This window comes from Eutrigla gurnardus, assembly GCF_963514095.1.
Source record: "Eutrigla gurnardus genome assembly, chromosome: 9".
In the NCBI taxonomy this organism is placed as follows: Eukaryota; Metazoa; Chordata; class Actinopteri; order Perciformes; family Triglidae; genus Eutrigla; species Eutrigla gurnardus.
Window position 1 is genome coordinate 23,982,493 of NC_139923.1, and position 20,931 is coordinate 24,003,423.

The window sequence follows — 20,931 nt, forward strand, 5'->3', positions numbered from 1 at the left end:
GTGTAATTAATAACAATGGTAATTGCTACTTATTATCTTGGGTGTTCCTCCTTGGGCTCCTTGGAACACTTAGAATGATTATATACTACAAAGGTTATTGTAGTAGTTGTTGCTGTGCTTTTTAAAGTAATACAACGCATTCCTACTGTGACATTTAATGTATGTATGTTGTACAGTTTATAATATTCAATCCATGCAAACACAGACAAGCTTAATCAACGACGAGTCTCAGCTAAATTGGAATATAATAATAAGTTTGACAATGCGAGTATGTAATGGGAGGCTTTTAAATCGCATTGCCTTGAAAAGTTGTTTTTATTGACTCTGCCTCTCAGATTAGGATCCGGGACCAACTGATGTAGATCTCTCTCGTGCGGCGCGCCGACTGCGATGATGGGGAATGGGAACATATCGACCCCTGGATGGCTCTGTATCGACGGCTGGATGGATTTCAGGAAGTGACCTTGGCTAACTCAGACGAGCACCTGACCAGAGCCCGGCTCGTTTTCCCACAGAGCACTTCCCTGGCACCAGCCGGCCCTCTGAAAACAGACTGCGGCTCGTATCCTTGTGAGAGGTAAACATAGTTCTCTGGACCGATCAGGTCATTGCAGACAGAGCATAGGTCAGCGTAGTCATGCCGCAGTGCCGTCATGAACTTGGGAATGTAAGTGGCTCATAAACTGTGGGTGTCAAAGAGAGTCACAGAGGATAGCATTAGCCTCTTAGGCTCTATTCTCGCCCCAGTAAAACAGTGTGAATCTGAAGCAGCTCAATGGAATTCAGACATCGTTCATTTTATTTTTTACACCTGCGTTTTCCCACTGTGATATGTGTCTGTAAAGTTTCTCAGTTATACGGGGTCATGGCCAACTTTAAAAGCTTTATCGTAGCCAACTGGACTTTCTTAAGGTGAAGCTCTTTTGCCTCTTGGAGGATTCTTAGTAATGCACAGATACGATAAACAAAGATTATTATGTTTCAAGATAGTCTCTGAGATTTCGGCTTCCAACCTAAGAATCCCAGAATATTTCATACTTAGTGAATAGTTCCCATAAGGACTTTCATAGGTCATTGTGTAGAATGAAGTTCTGAAGAAAATCATTCATTGTGAGCTTGGAAAATATTTAACCCCAACCCCAACCTGAACCCCAATTTTCACATTTTTGTGGGGCCATTCATTCTGATTGGACGACCGTTTTTTGCTTATATCTCAAGAACGGAGGGTGGTAGAGACTCGGGAGTGGGTGGCGTCTGACCTAATTCGACCCTTCTGAACATGGCGTGTCTGTACGACTTACCGTTCTGGAGATACCGCCAAAAAAAAGGAATTAACAAACCCCAACCCTCACCCAATATTTAACATTGATAAATAATAATAATAATTCCATTCTACCATTTAGATAAATCAATTTATGATGGCCTGTAGAAACAAAACAAAAATATGTAGTATTTTGGATGAACCAACCCTTTTAACTGCTTTTTCTGGCGGCCTGGTGTCAACAAACATCCCACACCGCCCCCGTGTGGCTTTTAGCAGCATTACATCGCGTTTGAGCGCTCCGGCAGCCTCCTGTCGATCATCGCCGTAACTCCGCCCCTCGCTGTGCTGATTGGAGGCGACCAGGGCGCTTGGAGGGTCGGCTAGCCAATCGTGTGACTCTGCCTCCTGTTAACAGGGCTCCTATTCTGAATGCCCTCTCAGTCACCTGCGTGCTACTGTTATTTATAGAAGCCCGAGGATGCTGAATGGAGGAATGGAGGATGAAGGGGAGGAGGAGGAACCAGGGAGGAGAGGGTGAGACCGAAAAAGAAGAAGGAAGAGAGGATGGCAACCATACGTCTCGCTCTAATGGTCTCTCAGACAGAGAGGCAGACGGGAAGAGAGGAGACCAATCATTTTTGCAGTGCAAAGTACAAATTGATCCCATCTCTGCAAACCGCATCGATGTAATTTATGGAATGGGTGAGAGAGAATATGGACTGGAAGAAGGGAAAGAGCTATTAAAAGCGATATGGAATACATGTTTAAGGGTTAAGGTTAAGGCAGGGGTACATGATGAATTACCTATATATTCCTGGACCAAAATAGAATTATATAGGACTAAATCATATTTTGTATTTCTAAATAACAGATTCAGTATCTTGTAAAAAAAGAAAGAAAAGAAAGAGCAGTCAAGCTCTGCAACTAACGATTACTTTCATGAGCAATCCATCTGTCAATTATGTTTCCGACTCATCGCTTCGTAACTTAATTGTCAGAAGATATTTAAAAAAAACACCCACACACAGTTACTCAGTGCTTAATGTGTCTTCTTGTTCTGTTCAAGTACAAACTTAAACATTTATAATCCTATAAATCGGAGAAAACCCTCAACTTTGATGAACTAATGCCAGCACTGTTCGGCAATTCTGCTTGGTGAACAACTTTAAAGATGAATAAATCATAGTCGTAGTAGGGAAATGACTCGATCAGTTTAATCAAGTCATCAGCTGTTCCAGCAGGACTGTTTCTCAGTATGTGTGGTTGATGAAGCAGCATAAAGTGAGGCAGTTGGTTGTTTAGATTATTAAAATGTAGATCTACACTACGATGCACAACCAGAGCAGTAAAGCTGATATATAATAATTGAGCGAGTGATACATTGGTCTTTTCTGTAACTGCCCCGCCAGCACAAGACAGCAGTGAGGGCTCAGTGCACACGAATGCCTTCCCTGTTGAGATATATGGCCTCCAAATGACATTTCTCCAGGGGTTTTGTTTGGAGAGTTCTTCTATTCAATATATTACGATGATGAAAACTGCACGAGGGGTCACTAAAGGCAGCGACGTGAACAGATTATAACTGGTGGGCCCCGGTGCAATAAGCGCTTGAAAAACTGCTGACCTACGACCTACGGGAGCACGGTGTCTTCTCAGGTTGCCATCGAGGTGGCACACAGCAGACTGTAGGTGGCAGCTTCATTATAGGACCCCGAGACCTACCAGTGTTTCTGAGCTGGCCCCAAGACTATTGGTGTGTCATGTATGGCGTTTGTGGTGAACTGACTTTAAGATAAAACGGCTGCTTTTGTGATGCACATTCCCCAAACCGATTCACATTTGTTGCCTTTCTTTGTCCATAAATAATTATACTGGAAGAGTGTGCACTTTTAGTATATATAGCTGCTTTAACACCATTGTGCACCTCCGAACACCAGCTATGATGACATGGTAATGAATAAAAGCAGGTTTTCCATAAAGCAGTGGTTACACTGAAAATAAAGCCTCATTGCAGGCTGGATTTTGTGTTTTGTGAGGAAGGATGTCATCTTTGATTTGAATTTTCCTGCAAATTTATTTTAATTTGATTCATCACCTCAACCTCTGGTGATGTTTTGGGGGCCCTTTGGCGTCTCTGACCAAAGGCGCACCAGCCCCCTAGAATAAAATGGCTATTATTGTGTTTTCACTAATAAACTCAGTGATCATGTACCCACTAAATACTAAAGTGTGTTAAGCTGTAGGCCTAGATGTCTACACAATTATTACGTGTATCTAACCTGTCCACTGCGCATCCCGTTACATCCATGTTCACACAGCCCTGCGTGACACGCGTTTTACGCACAGCGGAGACCGAGTGGGTCGGGTCTCTGTGTTTACTTCCGGACTCCGATTTAGACTCCGCTCAGAAAGCGGCGGCTTCAGTGGAGGCTCAGGCTGTCAGCCAGCACGGTAGCCATACAAGGCTTTCATGACAGAGGTTCGCCGAGTTGACCAGCGGCATCCCCCAACTAGACGAGCCCCTCGGCGCCACCGCACACCGGACACCGCGACTCCGGGCGGACCCGCTGTCCTGCATCTCCCTCCGCTTCCTGCTCAAAGTCACTCAATGCTGCGCTCCCGCTCCCAGCTAACAGACCGATCGGACTGTGCTGCTGCCACTTCATGATCCGAGCCAGCTGAGGATCAAAACAAGGACAATTGCTCAAAGTTTAAAGCGGCGCTTGCGTTTAAACTGACCGGGGGATCCAGCGGCTGCGAGAGACACACGGGCCCCGGGGAGTGCGACGGGACTCGGGGGTCGGGGGAGAACCAGGCAGCCAGGGCAGCGAGGGTGGTGGCTGGATAAACTAGGGGGGTCGCCTCCAGCTCCTGGTGGATTCATCCCCTGCCAGCTAACGTTAGCTAAGCTAGCTACAAACAGCGCCATGGATTGGTTAATGGGGTGAGTACAGACGGCTAACGTGCCTAGCCAGCTTTACTTCTCCTCTGTCGGGTCAACTGCGCAGTCTTCGCGATGCCGACTGCGAGTTCGCCGCAGAGTAACTGACGACAACCGACAGGTGCATTGTCGCGTTGAACGCCGTTGGATTTCCCACTCAAACACAGTGATGTAGCCGCAAGCGGGTAGCATGTTGCCTAGCTTAGCTTAGCGCTGCGATGCTAGCTTGGTTAGCGAGGCTGCCAACGGCTCTCATCCCGCGACCAGCCTGCCGTTACCCAGGGCCGGCCGGGGGGGGGGCATCTCTGTGGCCCGCAGCCATCGAGCCAACGGCGGCAGCGCCCACATTTAGGCAGTGAGAATATATATAAATAAATATCTGTAGAGGGGGCAGTGTGCTGTGCAGGGCAGCCTATTAATAGGAATGATTTAACACGGCAAAATAGCGCTAACGTTAGCAGCCTTGCCAGTCTTCCTGCTAACGCGGCGGTTTTAGTTTTTATTTCCTGTGCAAGGTGCGCTGGCCGCTTTCACGGGACCGGCCGTTATCAGTCACGCTTAACGTTACACAACGTGTTGCTTTTGGCACACAAGCGGGGTTTCTTGTTGGTTTAATTGATGGGTGTCATAACTGCCACACTTATAAGATGTTAATCAACTCGTGTTGTCCTGTAGGAACTGATTTAAAGCATCATGGTATTGGGAGCAGTGGGCAGTTACTATACAGTCTTGGGGTTACTCTACTCAAATACACCCGACAGTGTCCAGGAGGAAAACTGGCACCTCCTCAGCTACCAGTCAACACTCCATACTTGGGTCTCTGCAGGGACTTGAACCAGAGACCTGCAGGTTCTCGAGCCAAGTGGCCACTGACTGAGCTTCTCCTGCCAATGGGTACCTTGGTGAAAGATAAATAAACATGTTGCTTGACTGCAGTGAGTAATCTCCCTGAAACGCAGTCTTTATGGCGAGGTGCACAGTAGGCTACTGTAAGTTAAGGTGTATTTATTTATTGATTGCCCGTAATGGTGCAGGTGACCCCTGAAGGTTTTGGGGTGAGAGCTGGTGGCCAGTATTACTAGATGAGATACACCCATCTTAATCTGACACCAGCTACAGCCAAACATCAAGCCCATGATCGTTGTAGTCCGAAGTCACGTGCGACATCCACGTTAAGTGACCAGCCCAGTCCACTATCAAAGAACTCTGATGTGTTCTCCTGCATTTACATTTGTATTTGCTATGCAAATTTAAATGTGCCAGATTAGTCTGGTCAGAGTGCCTGTGAGTAAAGGTCTGTTTAACACATTTTCATAGGCATGGGTGAGATTTAATTTCACCTTGTGAGGCTTATTTCTGAAACACAGTGGGATCAGATATTTTTTTCCAAAAAGGAGTATATCAGGTCTTTAGAAAAAAAAGTGTTTGGACGGTAAGGTGAGATTTCCCTTTTTGCTGTCTGGTTATCAGGTTGGCTGCCTGGCTGCAGCACTTTGTGAGCAGGTCGGGGCCACGGGAGGGTGGAGGCATGTTATCAGGGGTGGTTTCTTCACGTTGTACCATTTTGACTGGGAGATAACGATGCAGTCCCTCTACATCCCCAACCAGAGCACCGGTGTTTACTATTACCTCTGGTCCAACTGGTTTGTCTCTCTGTTAGTTAGCTAGGAGGATAATAGAAACATAATTAATAGAAGATGAAACCGTTTTAATTTTCAGTAATAACTCCTCAACTGTGAGGCGTATGAGCAAAAATTATTTTCCTTCAATGTTTGGTTCATATATCTATCTCAGCCTCGCTCATATTTGTCTACACAAATGCACCATTTTTTACAAAACTTTTGTTTTGGGCCACAGATTAAATCAAGTCTTGTTAGACGGTGAATTTGGATCTAAAACGTTTTTTGTATTTCTATGGATTGTGGAGTTTTGGTTGATGGGTTCACTCTGAAAGCTTTCTTTTTATGATTTTCCGTCCTCCTCCTGACACTGGTTTTCTTGGTAACTGGTTCTTGCAAAGACTTGTCTCAACTTGCGGCAGTTCTCTCTGTTGCAAATGTGATTTATAGGTTTTAACCACCTCGTCATTTTTTTGACCCTCAAACGCTTGGTGATGTCAGACCAAGAACTGGTTTGCTTAGTGATCTGTTTAATATTCAAAGCAACACCCAGTTACGTTTTGGTGTTAGAGGAGGTGATAAAAGCGAAGAAGAACCACATAACAGTAAAAACAAAAAAATAGAGAGAAGCTAACAGTCAGGAATATCATGAATGTTACTAAATGTAGGTGGTTTTATTTCACACTGACTCAATCTAAGACGTAAAATACCTTTTTTTTGCATGTAGTGGCATCCTTAAAATAAGTCGATGTGTCATTTTGTATATACTCTCATGGAAAAATGAGCCATGCTTATATATAAACCAGAATTGTTTAATCATGACGGGTTGAGTATGGTATCTTCAATGTGTTATTACTATCAGCTGTCTATTTATGTAATGCCTTTTGCTCACTGACCATGTCTGATGGCATTTCTGCATCGCTCAGAATTGTGTTTACAATAATTTTAGAACCGCACGTTGTCTTGTGTGTGTGCGCGCGTATGTGTATGTGTGTGTGTGTATATATATATATATATATATATATATGCGGGTAAGGTGTGTATGTGAGCTGAATGCTTTGGAAGCAAGCGGGCATGCGTCCTTCGTGCGTCACTGACGGAGTGGGGTCCATGAATGAGTTAACCAAGCGTGTAATCATTCTGAATTCAGACCCAGGGTGAAAGGAAGCCACAGCCAGGACCTATGGAGGGAGGAAGTGAGGAAAGGAGAGAGAACGAGCTCAAGGTTGATGGAAGAGAGAGAGAGAGAGAGAGAGAGATGGTGGTCAAAGCAGCTGATTTGGGGAGAAATGTGCAGATGAAGGGAGAGAAACACGGGGAAAAGCATGATGAATGAAAGGGGAGCGACGGAGGAGGGAAAGGCGGGGTGATCTAAAGACATGGAGGAATGGGAGCAGGGTTTTTGACCGATGGAGGAAAGGGATATGGGCTCTTTTTGATAGAATGGTTGGTTAGGGAGAAAATGGAGGAAATTAGCAGATGGGGGGGAGGGAGTAGGTGATGGGAAGGATGAAGCTCCACAGGGAATCAAATGGAGGTTTGGAACAGATGATGGCCTGCTAGTGGTGGATAGATTGAGGAAAAAGAGGTATAGAGACAACGATATGAGCGCTTATGTTTTTTTTCCTGTGGTTTCTTCAGGATGCTTCACAATACACCTCTTAGTGATGGTGTGTATCGCCCATGTGCTTGCCTTGGGCTTGTGTCTGCGATCCACATTCAGCGTATCTGTGTATTTATTTTGGACGGAGCGCATTATTTCAGAGCCGATTGTCCTCATTCGTCCGCATTCAGAGTTAGACAGGACATTAAATCACTGGAGAGACGCGTGACGCCTAAATGTGTCTTTTCCTGCCGGATGCAACGGGCAGGCTCTGACAGATGTTTAATCCCCTCGCTTTTGAGTGATGGATTGGTAAAGCTGAAAGGAGAGTGAGAGAATGGAAACGGCAGCTACAAAAGTGGAGCGCCACTTAAGTCGGCCTGATCCGAGTGAGAGTCAGAGTTAACGTAGGCTACACTTACTGTAGCTCGCACTGCATCACCTGCGACTTAATGGGGCATCATTATCCTGCATCATCGGAGTAATGCAAGTGATGGTATGAAAGATGCATGTGATGAAGGGCTGGCTTGTTGTTTCCTCTCATTTTGTGTGAAATTTGAGGCATGATGTTTATCGTTTTTGTCAGGTTCTCATATTTGAGAAGACAATCGTTTATTTTTGCAAAAACAAGAACCGATTCTGACTAAGGCCGGATTTTGAGTTCTTGTCAGATTCTCCGTTTTGTTTATTTATATTTTGCTCAGATATATAAATAATTTCCTGATTCAAATCAAAATGTTGCTTATTTTATAGAGATATTTTAAGACAACATTGGAAAACGATGCGTTTGGTATTTTTAGTAGCGAAAAAGTGTTAATCCTCCAAAATAAGCTCTCGAAAAAAGCATTTGCTTGTATAGATATAGATAAAAAAATATGTCTCGCAGTTCAAACGTCACCAAAGTGCAACTTCAAGCAGACGGCATTTTGTCTTTGAGGTCTGTTCTGGAAAATGTTAAAATGCCTTTGAAGCAGGCGCTGCTGCAGTCGATACTGAGAGTTAAAGCGAGTTAAGGCGACGTCAGGTGATTGGCCTGATGGCAGATAGAGAAGGGGAATTTACAAGAACCACTTATAGGCTGAACTCGTCTACAGTGGACGATGTCTGTCTAGTTCACTGTGGCTGTCTAACAGTAAATATTAACTGCAGAATGTTGTTTTGAAGTGTTCTTCATCGTAACAACAGTCAATTAAGTGTATATTATTGTAGTATTTAGTGGCACTCAACACGTGAAAAAATAAAGCTAAATGTCAGGTACAAAGATGTTTAAAATAACCGATGGCTGTAACATTCACCTGTAGTATGATTGACGTTCTGCAACAACTCCTTGTGTTTCCGTGTTGAGGTTGTAATAACCTTTAAAATGTGAATTTGGAGTGGAGAAAAACACTTTGCTACTCCGTATCTGACAGGAAGTGTAGTGGCTCTACACAAGCAGAATCTTAGCAACAGTATTCCAGTGAAATGGTCTACAGAAACAGTCTTTCAAACAGATTTTTTAAAAGCCTTTGTACATTTTTTTTAATATATTGGTCTCAGAAATCTCAGAAAGTTTGCATATCAACCGATCTCTTCATTGCGGCCCTGAACTCGAGCATGAGATACCGTGATAGCATTTTGGGTGGCGGTGGTTGTAGTTCCAGTAATTGAGTAATCTCCCTTTCATGCTCCTGACTTGCTCTGCGTGTAATGTAGATGTTCCCAGTGTGGATTTTGCACACTGTCCTCAAGCAACCCCCCACATCTCTTCACCAAACATCTGACTCTGCACACACTGCTGCACACTCTCTCAGCCCAGGTGGCTGTTTCCACTGCTGATAATGCATTGTGACAGATGAGCAGACATCATCTCAAAACAGTCTGCAAAGCACCTGCTGGAGAATAGAAACTAACCGCTGCTGTCACCGTTGTTTGCATGGTCTAAACTGGGATGGGGACCGACCTTGCTGTCTTTACGTCTAGCTTTACAGCCGTCCGTGTGAGTGTTTCTCTGGTACATTATACTGTTATAAGGGCTGACCCTGGGGGAAGTGTGGTAGTCAGTTTTTTCCAGAAGGTCTCAGTTTGAACCTGGGAAAGAGCTCTTAACCAGCTTGTTACTGTTACAGTGATGACAGCTTCTGTTGGCTCTCCCTGTGTCAAAGCCCACAGTGAGAATCCTGCTCTATTAAGTATCAATTTATTGCGCCTGGCACACGAGTTGCTTTATGACTACACACACAGGGCCAAGTCTTTTTAAGACCGTGCAAGCCACCCAAACATTTTAGTGACAATATTTTTTTTGATTACAAATTTTCCGTGCGGTCAGCCCAGTATCTCTAACACATATCGGCTCTCCACAGCACCGACTCCTGAGCGAAATTACACCCATGTTTCACCCCAGTTGTTTTGTAAAAGTGTCTTCCTTTGACTGATGGTGTTCGGTGCATCACTTATTCATGAACAGTTTTAAGTTTCACGTGTTAGTACTGGAGTTGAGCTGTTGATCAAACTGTCACCAACTTTCTGTGGAGTCCTGAGCTTTTCTGTCTTCAGTTACTGTTAAATGCAATCCAGTTTTATAATGCTACCATAACTACAACTGTAGCTTTTTGTGTGAAGCTTCACGGTGCCTCAGAAAAATGTAAAGCCGTCAGATAGGTGTTGAAGTTCGAAAATATGAGAAACACCAATGTTGCACATCAAATATTGCCCTACAGTTGGTTCAACAACAAATATGAAACATTCAGTATTTATTGCAGGGGATTTCTGTCGAATTGCAATCAATTGTATGAATGAATGAATATTTAATTGGTTTGCGTGCCTCAGTTTCCAGTTGAAGCTGATAAACTCCCTGCTTTAATGGAGTTGGGCAGCGTGCTTGGGACTATTTTGGACCACCATGATGTGCTACCGTGCTGAGGGATTGGCTGGCTGTCCTTCTCCCTTTGACTCTCTTCTCTCTCTCTCTCTCTCTCTCTCTCTCTCTCTCTCTCTCTCTCTGTCGCTCTTGCTCTCGCTCGCTCTCGCTCGGGACACTGATGTGCAGAGACGGTTGCGTGCTTGACTGCTGCCTGAGCTGGTCTGCCGCAGCCGCAGAGAGCAAGACAGTGTCGAACAAAAAGCTAGCAGGGGATTTGTCTGTATGCGGCGCTGAGCATGTAGGAAGATGGCTTATATGCAGAGAAATACTGAACAAGCTGCATCGTGTGGTTTTGGGAAGGAAAACGGTGGAGAGCAGAATGGAGGGGCAGAGTGTAAACAAACAAGTCCTTAGCTCCCGTCTCTGACATCAGCCCCCCCCCCGCCCTTTGACTTTTGGAGGTGTTTGCTTCTCATCAAGTTTGCGTCTGTATTTTGGTGCGATGGATCCCTGCTCTTCCCTGGCAGCAACACCACACCGTAAAAGCTCAGCTGTCATAGTTCAGAGGTGTCGATGACACAGGAAGGTGACACCTAGAGCAAGTAGTTGATCTAGTAACAACCACAACTAGCAGCTCCGGCCCACCGGCAAGAAGTGCAGAACAACTAGCATTTGTCTTCTTTTAACTGATATATGATATATAAGATATTGCTCCCATTTGCAGTTTTCAGCTAGCTGGTGTCTGCAGAGAAGGCCTGAATACATTTTAGTGAGCCCTCTCCAGGCTTGAAGACACAATACTGTATCATGGAGTGTTTTTAGGACATCAGTGTGCATCATTGTGGAAGATATAAAGGCTCTATTGAATGCCTTTTTGAGTAGGCAAATAGCCTTGGTACAAGAACACACACTCTCTCACACACATACACTCTCTTTCTCTCACACACACACACACACACACACACACACACACACACACACACACACTCACACACACACTCCTGAGTAAATACTACTGTACTCTCTGGTTCGTCTCTTGAGACGTCTCTCTAGTTCCTTGTCTTCCCTTCCCTTTCCCTGAGGCAGGGACACAGAGAGGCCCAGAAATTAATGTGATACCAGAATGACTCGGCAGTTTGCCCTTCACTGAATATGCATAAGTGGATAATTGGAGAATCCGAATGCACGCACAGCTGTATTAAGCACTTTTCCCGAGCACTTGAGATGGAAAATCTGCGGTGCTTCTTGCCCCTTGTCGCCGGTATGTTCGAGGGAAGACGAGGTTTCAAAAGCTGGAGGACGGTGCACACTGTGTGAGTTTGGTGCAACTTAATACTGCGATGGAGGCTGTAAATGCAACCCAACTCAATTCCCGACTGCTGGCTGTGCTTGTGAAGCTTCTCAGCCCACTCAAATAGGTCCTGACCTGTTCAAAAGCATGAACGGCCTGCGTTTCACAATATCAACTGCACAGTTTGCTGACATTTAACCGGCAGGTTCTGATGCATATAGTGTGGCAGCATCTTAGGTGCACAATAGACCTTCTTTTTTTTTTTTTTTTACATAATGCGCCTTTTATATTTGGAGATCTGCAGATGCACTTTGTTATCATGTCCACTTTGAAGATGTTCTGCTCATTTAGGCCACGCTGTTGTGTTGCTCCTGGCATGGCCTGGGTCATCATCAGTGTGTGTGTTTGTGTGTTGCCTGATTTTGACTTGGCAGGAGGGCGGCGCCATGCTGTGACTGTGTTTACTCTTTCGTAACGCTCTTGGCAGCCCTGCCCAGCGCAAACAACTGGCACTGCCATCACATGGACAGGCAGGGGACAAGAAAAGACTGGCAGAGGGCAGGGACAGTCATGACTAATCAGCTACTCCCGCTCTCGCACTCTCCTCCTATCCTGCTATTGGTCAAAGCTGGACTTCACTGGTTTCTCCAGGAGACTGGCTGCCACAGGCCTGGGAGCAGCTTCTGTTCTGTCAGAGAGTATCATAGTCATGGGCTGCTGCCAGCTCGAGCTGTCTTAAGATCAGCTAAAATAAGTTGAAGCCCCTGCAGCAGGATTTAGGGTTGTTGTTACCATCCACCCACGAGGGACACACGTTGCAGTTGGCTGCATTTATTTTCAGGATGCAGTCTTTCAGATTCAGTTCGCTTTTAGTTGTATTAGTTTCAGTAAGAGGGCAGCTTCTCAATGTTTTGTATGGGATGGTAATGCAACATAAAGTGACACGCTATCAGTAGGCACATGTATAATCCTCATCTTATTTAAGCCTCATCCCACAGAGGCACAAATATGGTATCTAACCTATTGATCGGCCCTACAATTTTTGGGAATTAGCAACTCTGCTTGTTTTTCCCCAAAGCTTAATATCAAGCTTAGCTTAAGCTTAATTATTTCTGTCTCCTGAGTGGAAGCAATGTTTTGAATTGAAAAACACCAGAGGAAATAAGAGCGAGACAGAGGAAGACGGGGCAGCTGATAAGGAGGAGAGCAGCAGGAATATAGAACGTGAGGGTATAAGGCGGAGGGAAGGGGGGAAATGCAGAGGCGGAAGGTGAGATATGGAGATAAATGTGAAGAGGCGACATGGGTCAGAGAGCTGGATTAGAAACAGCAGAGGTCTGCAATAGAGGACATAGAGGGAGATTTAACAGCGGGGGCCCGGTCCGCCAGTGACAGAGAGGGAAATGGAGTTTGGAGCCGTGTGCAGGCTGGAAAGGAAGGTAAAGCTAACAGAATGAGAGAGAGAAATGAAATGAATTGGAGCCCTTCCATTCATTGGTTTGATTCCGCAAACTTTGAAAGCAATATTTTTGAGTGTTTGCCCAGCAGAACAGTAGGTCCTCGTTCAACCAGTTAGATAAGGGACGTAATTTGTCTTGGAGGAGGAAGCCTTTAATTCTGGTTTTATTTATTTTTCACCAGAATGTGGTCAGCACCCTCGGGGCAAGGCTTCGGCTGAGCGGTGAGCTGCTAAATCTGTGCAGAGCCAGTGGGCCGCTAGCTTGGTTTGTCCTTGGTGGCTGAGGCTATGCCGCTAGGCCGGCCCGGACTGTAATTGGATTAGAGATCTCTGCGTTGCATCAGGCAAGGCAAGCAGAGTATACACACACACACACACACACACACTCAGCACTTGAGGCTGTATTCCTCCTCCTTTATTCCCTCTCAAACTTTCTTCTTTCCTCAGCACCACGGTATTTTCTTTATCCCCCTTTAATCAACAACCCACCCCCTTGCCCCTGGCGGTTGTGCATGTGTAGGTGTGTGCTCGTGTTTGTGTGCACGTATGTGGATCAGCCCCTGGGCCACGGATGCTCTCTCTAAACGGGATTACAGGAGTGGCAACGGAGCCCATGCCCAGAACAGGGGGGAGAATAAAAGACAGGAAGAAGAGAGGCAAAAAATAGCCGAGTGTAAATATGATGCAAACCCTCATACTGAACATGATGGATGTGAATATAAGGATGTCCTACTGTGCTTGGAGTGAGGGTGCTGCTCTTGATCTTTTCTCAATTGGGAACTTCCTGTTTAGCAGCTTTGGACAGGAAGTGAAAATGTTGTGAAAATGCACCCGTATGCCTTTATCTGTGAAGAGTTTTCTTAAGAAGAACTGAAATAGAGCTCGTGAGCAGTTGAACTAATTTCTTTAAACTCAGTTAGATGTTAACTGGACACAGTGTGTCTCTTATTCTCTCCGTTTGCCTCACTTTGTGGCTCATACTGAGTGATTTAAGTGGCACGGAGGTGTTTCCTTGAGGGATTTAAGTAGCTGAACAACAAACAACAAATGAATGAGTAGGGGAAAGTTAAATTCCCAGGTCAACAACATTACCAGTAAAACATTACAGTAGTCACGCTCTTCACTGTGCAGTATCTTCTTCCAAGGACACTCTCTCAGACAGAGTGCACTAAAAGCGATCAGGTGTTACTGATCACTGTAATACATGAGCAGGGCGTGGTGAGGCGTGTTATTTTTTTTAGGTTTGTTGGACAGGTTTAAACATGAGATCACTGAAGAGAAGGCACGGAAGGGAAGAGCCTGAAGTTGAGCAACCCATTAAACATAAAAAGGATTTCCTGCGTGTGTTTGCACATGCATATTTGTGTCAGCACTCATCTATCACATGTGGATGCAGTTGAGGCGAGAAATTAAACGGCGGCACTGAGATTAGAGAGGCGGCGACCGAAGAGGCGTAATAGCAGCGAGGCCGCCACCAGCAGCCATATGTTTCATGTGTGTCCGCCGTATGGCTGGGATCTGCCCATATGGCCTGTACATCAGGGGCGTAGCTCTGATGTGGGATGATCTCAAAGGAAGGACACACATAGTAATTGATGCCAAAACACTCAAATCCACACCCAGCCAACATCGCTCAACGCCGAGGGTTCAATCCCGCGCCACTTACCAGCAGGGAAAATAACAGCAGCCGCAGTTACAGATTACACGATAGATGAATTTGCAAAAGTGTTCAAAGGTAACATTCAGTGTCTTCAAGCAACAAATTGAAACCTCTATTTGATTGATTAAAATCAAAATGTTACTAAAGAGGTGGGCCGGACTAATGTTCACTCTCACACCAACAGTCAAAGAAATCAGTGCTGAAGATCAATAACCAAAATCAATCTTTAGGTTATTGGATTTATGTAAAACTATAAAAAATTCCCGTTATATTTGTATGCAGCCCATGGAGATGTTAGGAACCGCTTGTTTCGTCCAACCAACAGTACACATTGAACTGCTGCAGCTACTTTCTTTGCCTTTAGGATGCAACATCAGCATCTCTATCTGCAGATCTAAAACACGACCTTGTGCTCGGCCCACTGAAGCCTGCTAAAGAGTGTGAGTGTGTCACAAGCCTGCTCCATGAGGTACATCTCATACGAATTGTGGAGGAAGATGTTTGTGAGGGTTTGACTTTGAATGAAGGCAAAGGGAGTGCAGAGAGGGAGCTGATGTTCGGGGTCATCTGATTCCCGCTGGTGGGTTAGGGTCACCTTATGGGAGCTGCTGACGGGGCTTCCGAGGAGTGAGGCTGAACAGCTCCGAGGCTGGACACCATACGAAGATACAATACACACAACAGAGGGTTTGACCCCTATACGTCCTCTGATACCCCCTTGAGGAAGTTTGTGTGTAAACACGGATGCGTCTGACTGATCGGGGATCGTGCTCCGTCCGTTTTCATACACACTGTTCCTCATTATAGTCAGTCACTGCTCACATGGATGTCACAACACTGGCCTTTTTCTTCTCTGTTGTGCGCTCGCAGCTGTAGACATGGTAAACGTGACCTTTTCTAAAAAAAGCCTTTTTGTAATCACCGCTGGTCTCTGAGCTGGGCGGCTCATGACAAATGCTAACATTGAGCCAACAGCCTGGTAGCATTAGGAGCTAGGTTAAAAGCTAGCTGCGATTAAGACTGGCTGTAAACACCGGGTATTATGAAGAGTACAGGCGTGGGAGCAGGGCCAGCAGTTTAATCCAGGAAGCAAAGGGAAAGGGAGGAAGGACTTCTTCTCACCATCGCATCCAACTCCATCTGTCAACACAAGAGCTTCACTGACATGTATATTATAGTTATAACTGCAGCTAAGTAACAACTGTAAGATTCTGTGAGATTTGACTTCTTTAAATGCCAAAGTCTTCCGGTTTGCATGTTAATGGAAGGCTTAGGTATATTAAATATTATATAACTGAATCTGCACAAACATTAAAATTCTTCATATGATACTCAGCAGTAATGCTTTTATTTTTATAAATTGGAAATATGTGATATAGGATGAGAAATGTATATTAGACAGAGATGTTGATGTTAAACTCTAACCAGGAAACAGCAAAAATGGGGAGTCTGCTCTGCTCTGCCCTTCTCTTCCTTTCCAGTTTCATCCTCTTATCTCCCATGATCTATACCTGGCCTTGTTTCCTACTTGCCGTCTGACCCGTAGTCCCAACAGGAGGGTTTCTACCTACAGTAGCCGCCTCGCTCTGGAAGCCTGAGTGGACTGAGTCATATATCAGGGGTGTGTGGGTGTGCGGAGCAGAGCAGGCTACTACAGATTAGAGGTGAGAGGAGTGTGCTGCTGATTTATTACCGGCCGTTAGCTGGTTAAATGAGGCTAAGTGAGCTGGCCGGCTCGGGGAGGTGAGATGGAAGAGATTAGCCTAGATGAAGAGCAATGGAGGGAGAAGATCACTGACTCCTGACCTCCTTGTCTTTTGCATACCGTTTCTCTTCATTTTCTACCTCGCCCCGCCTCTGCTCTGCTACACTGTCCTCCTCTTCACGCTCCCCACAAGCAAACTCTGTGTCGTCTAATTATTATGCAATAGGTCAGTGCTCGTCATTGTCGCTGACAGTGTTGCTTGTTCTTTGCGTCACTGCAGCCCCGACCTTGACTCGGTCACATTTACATAAGAAATAGACCACATGTCAAAACAGTTGTGCAGTTGATTTCCTTCTGTGGTTACAATGTGTCTGTTGGGGAGGCATTGAATGCTGTCAGGTGGTATTAGTCCACATATTTGAGCCACATCAAGGAATCACAAAAGAGCAACAATTATTTGATTAATCTGCAACTATTTTGATAAAGGATAACCTAGTTTGGTCACCATAGCTTCTCTAATGTGAGGATTTGCCACTCTTGGGAAGTATAGTAACGATAGACAACATACAGGGACACCAGGTAATAATGTGGAAAGGGCAATAATAGTTTGTCTTCCCCCCTCCCCCCTTTTGCCATTTTACAATGAAAATGCAAGCTTTCACTGAAAAAACAGCTCTTAAAGGAGTACTCCAGCAATTTCATATCGACACTTAAAAAGAAATAGGCCTATCCTTCATTTTTTCAGCTGGTGGTATTGCTGCTCTGTTCCTTTTATGTGCACATGTTTGTCCTTCAGAAATAATCATTTTTTGTGGTGATTTCTTTTATTTTCGTGTGTGGTCAGAATTGACGTATTTTAGTCCCCAATGGGCATCAAGCTCCAAAAAGCTGGATCCTATATTTCCCACAGTGCAACTTAATTGCATCTTTCCTTTCATGTACATTGCCCCCTTCTTTTATTCCAAAAACCACACCCCAGGTAGTAATGCAGGCTGTCTGTCTTATAAGTTTGTAATCTCAAACCCCTAGCCAAGATGGTTGAAATGCCACTTTAATCATCAAACACTGACACAATACAGAGTGACGGTGACTACTACTCTACTTGTGAAGCCAAGAGGGACAGATAGAGAGAGTAAAGGTCTATGTATGGCTCTCGATGAGGCTAAACGCTTACAAACCGGTGTGCTGGATATCCGCTTTGTAAGCTATTCTACCTTCAACCTCGTTGATGATGTGTGTTGCGTGTGAGAGACAATGAGAACAACCGAGAGACATTCTCCACATCCGTTTCCTCTCGTAGAGGAACAGTAGGTCAGGGGTTTTGGTATGCTCTGTTGAATTTGTGTGTTGCTCAGGGCCGAGGGGGTGGTGGTGGAGATACAGTGCACACAGATGGGACATTTCTCATAGTCACTGGAGATTGCATGTAACCTCTGAGTTAGTGGTGGCTCTTTCATGTTAAGAAATATTGAGACTTGCTGCATTGCGCTTGATTGTTATACGTGTTTTTAAAGTGAGATTTGGTGCAGTCCGACGCTGCCTGAATGAAGGGAACGTTTTGGAGGCTATAAGGTCGATGTCTTTTTTTTTTTGGTTTCTTTGCTTCTCTTTTTTCATGTTATACTTGATGTTATTGCAGTGATATATTGCTTATTTGGCCTGGGTGTGTGTCCTCCCGTACACCCGTATCTGTGCCTCTGTTTGCATATGGCCTCGTGTGTGTACGTGTGTTTTTTTCCCTTTTATCTCCCTCTCTGCCCCACCCTTTACTGTAATGTGCTCTCCTTTCCTCCTCATTGTTCTGCCTCTCCGCCAGACCAGGGAGTCTGGAGCGTGAGCTTGGAGGAAGTCTCCGTCGCTCGCTGTAGAGAAATAAAAGCAAACAGCGAGATGCACAAACACAGGAAGTGCCGCCTTCCTCGTGCGGGCTCCCGTTGGGCGTCTGTCACTCTGCGCGGCTTATCAGACAGCGGCAATAACAGCTCCCTCTCTAACCGCACATCTTTTTCTGACTCTCGGTCTCCATCTCGCTTAGACGGCGTGTCCCGTCTGTCGTCAGTGATAACCACTCGGTGCAGCTGCACTGCCTGCCTGAATACTGGTTACCAGCCTTCGTGCCGTATTTTATATGTTAACTCAACAGTGTCGTGAAGTGGCCTCTGGGGGATTTGACGTGATGTCATGCCATGTGCTGTTGTAGTTTGCAGCTATCACCAAAGCTGATAACCGTGATACTGATTTAAGGTGACGTTTTACTTACTTTATACTTAATTGCAGCAGTTTCCTGATCCTATCCATCCCAGAACTTTTAATAATGCACATCATTGTGCTTCTTCTCTGTTTCGCCCCTAGCAACAGCACATGCCATATTACTTGCCTCATATAACGGTGAGACCTTTACTTAAGCTGGTTATCCTTCTGAAGTGCATTTCCTAACAGCTGGAAGGTGAGTAGCTGTGGTCAAAGGTGGTTAGAGGTCACTGGTCTCTTCAAAGACACACACTTTTGAACACACACCACTGCACATACCAGCTGGAATAACTGCTGGCAGCTGTGGAGTACACACTTCAGCAGTGTGTGCGTGTGTGTGTGCGCATGCGTGTATGCATGGAGGCAAGGAACCTGTTTCAGTGTGGACATTGGCTACCTGGCCATGGACCAGTAGCATCCGCTCAGAGCTACTGGGACGTGCTGCATGCTCAGTGCGCGCTTTCTGTGGTGTTTTCACAAGTAGACTTTACTTTAGATTATAGTTGGGGTCCATATTTAAGCATTTCATTAGCTCCACTACATTATAAGGGTTAAATAATATTATTTGGGGAAATAGCAATAGTCTGCGTTCATTATTTTTGATTGGATCCCATTAAAGATCGCCTCTTTTTGGATGAAGCTCATGGGGATCCTTATAAGGGGAATAAAATAAATATGACCTTGATGTAGTGTCTTTTTTTCTTTTCTTATTTTCTACCACAAGAGGGCAGCACATGTCCAATTCACATGACTGTCCAGTGGGCAGGGATACTTTCAGCAGTTAAGTAACTTTATTTGATCAATCAAATTGATTTTAGTAGGTCATGAGTTCACTGTTTTCCAAGAGAGGTGTGTGTGCGTGCGTGTGCGTGTGCGTGTGTGTGTGTGTCTGTGTGTGTGTGTGTGTGTGATAAAAAAAAAAAAGATGTAGCAGACAGTTGGTGGTGGCATAGAGACAAATGTAGATAAAAGTGGATGGAAGGTGTTTGGAAGAAGAGAAAGAGGAGACATGCGAGAGAGATCCAATGAGCATGAAATCAGATCTCGTTGCATAATCATGGCTTACAGGCCTTCCCAGTGTGCACTGGGCTCTGTCTGCTCTTTCCAGTCCAGTAGCACGTGACTGCATCAAGCGGCTGCAGTATTAAACCAGCAATACCAGTCCACCACCAGCCAGAGGCAGACACGGAGATCAATAGTTCTGTTCTTCTCTGTGCTCGGGCACAGTCTGTTATTTTCTATTTTTCCTTGAGTATTTTTATTTTTTTTTTCATATTTTCAAGTGAAGTTTAGGGGCTAATTTGGATTGTCAAATCATGATTCATCAGTGGTTTCAAGCAGCAGTAATTCAATGCTAAAGACACACTGATGGTTTATGTTATCAATTTAAATCCTCTGTTCAGGATTTATTTCTCTCCACTGACATTGAGGAGGAAAAAGCCCAAAAGCGTTTAAATGTATTTCTCCACATGGGATGCTATATAGCTGCTCAACGACTCACCCTCATGGTTTTGTTGCCACTACAGTTGCCTTGTTTCTCCATGTCTCTCTCCATTCATTAGATCCCCCTCAATGTATTTCACATACCAGCAATACCAGATGTCACCGAGGCATCAGCACCGCTTTCCTTCTCCTTCCTCCCCTTGTCTTTTTCAATTCTTGTTTTAATCTTCTATCCTCACCTCCCTCCCTCCCATCGCTGGTGCAAAGCCTTTATTCACATGCCAGCAATACCAGACCGCATACCGGTCAACAGGACATCAGTGACTGCCTACACCTCTGCCTGCTGCCTTTCTCTCATCGCCTCTCCTGAGATCTGACTCACTTAGCACATCAGCTGCAGAGAGAATGAGAAAGTGGAGATGCTGGTCTGTTCTCTCCGCATGAGCGCTGCGTTATTTCTGGATAACAGCAGGTGGCGACGTAGTCTCACCGCCTGTCTCAGCAGTTCTACACTAAGCGTCTGTCAATAGTGGTTTCAGTCTTCTCTACACTATCAGGAATTACATTTTAGTGAGGAAATACAGATACAATATTTTAGTTTGCTGACCTAAAAGTAGTGAAATGTGAAAACGAAATGTTTTTCTTTCACAAATTTGATTTTTTTGGGGGGGTTTTTCAAAGCTGGTAATGTGCTTTACATTCTCAAAATGCCGAAGCAATGGTCGGTGTATGGGTACGGTTGCACCTCATTTCCTGGAATTTTAACTGAAACCAAAGCTGTCTAGATAGAGAAAGATAATACTGATTGTGTGCAGAGCCCCGACACGCCCAGACATAACATTTGCCTTTGGGAG

The 20,931-nt window shown here is 45.0% G+C and overlaps 1 protein-coding gene across 1 annotated transcript in view; it reads left to right on the plus strand.

The window, feature by feature from the left end:
- Positions 1 to 3,738: 3,738 nt before the first annotated feature.
- Positions 3,739 to 20,931, plus strand: part of mob2a (MOB kinase activator 2a) — a 52,845-nt gene continuing 35,652 nt past the window's right edge. The window contains exon 1 of the mRNA XM_084018092.1: positions 3,739 to 4,208. Coding sequence (XP_083874218.1) covers positions 4,192 to 4,208 — 17 coding nt within the window. The 5' untranslated portion in view covers positions 3,739 to 4,191. The remainder of the gene's footprint in view (positions 4,209 to 20,931) is intronic.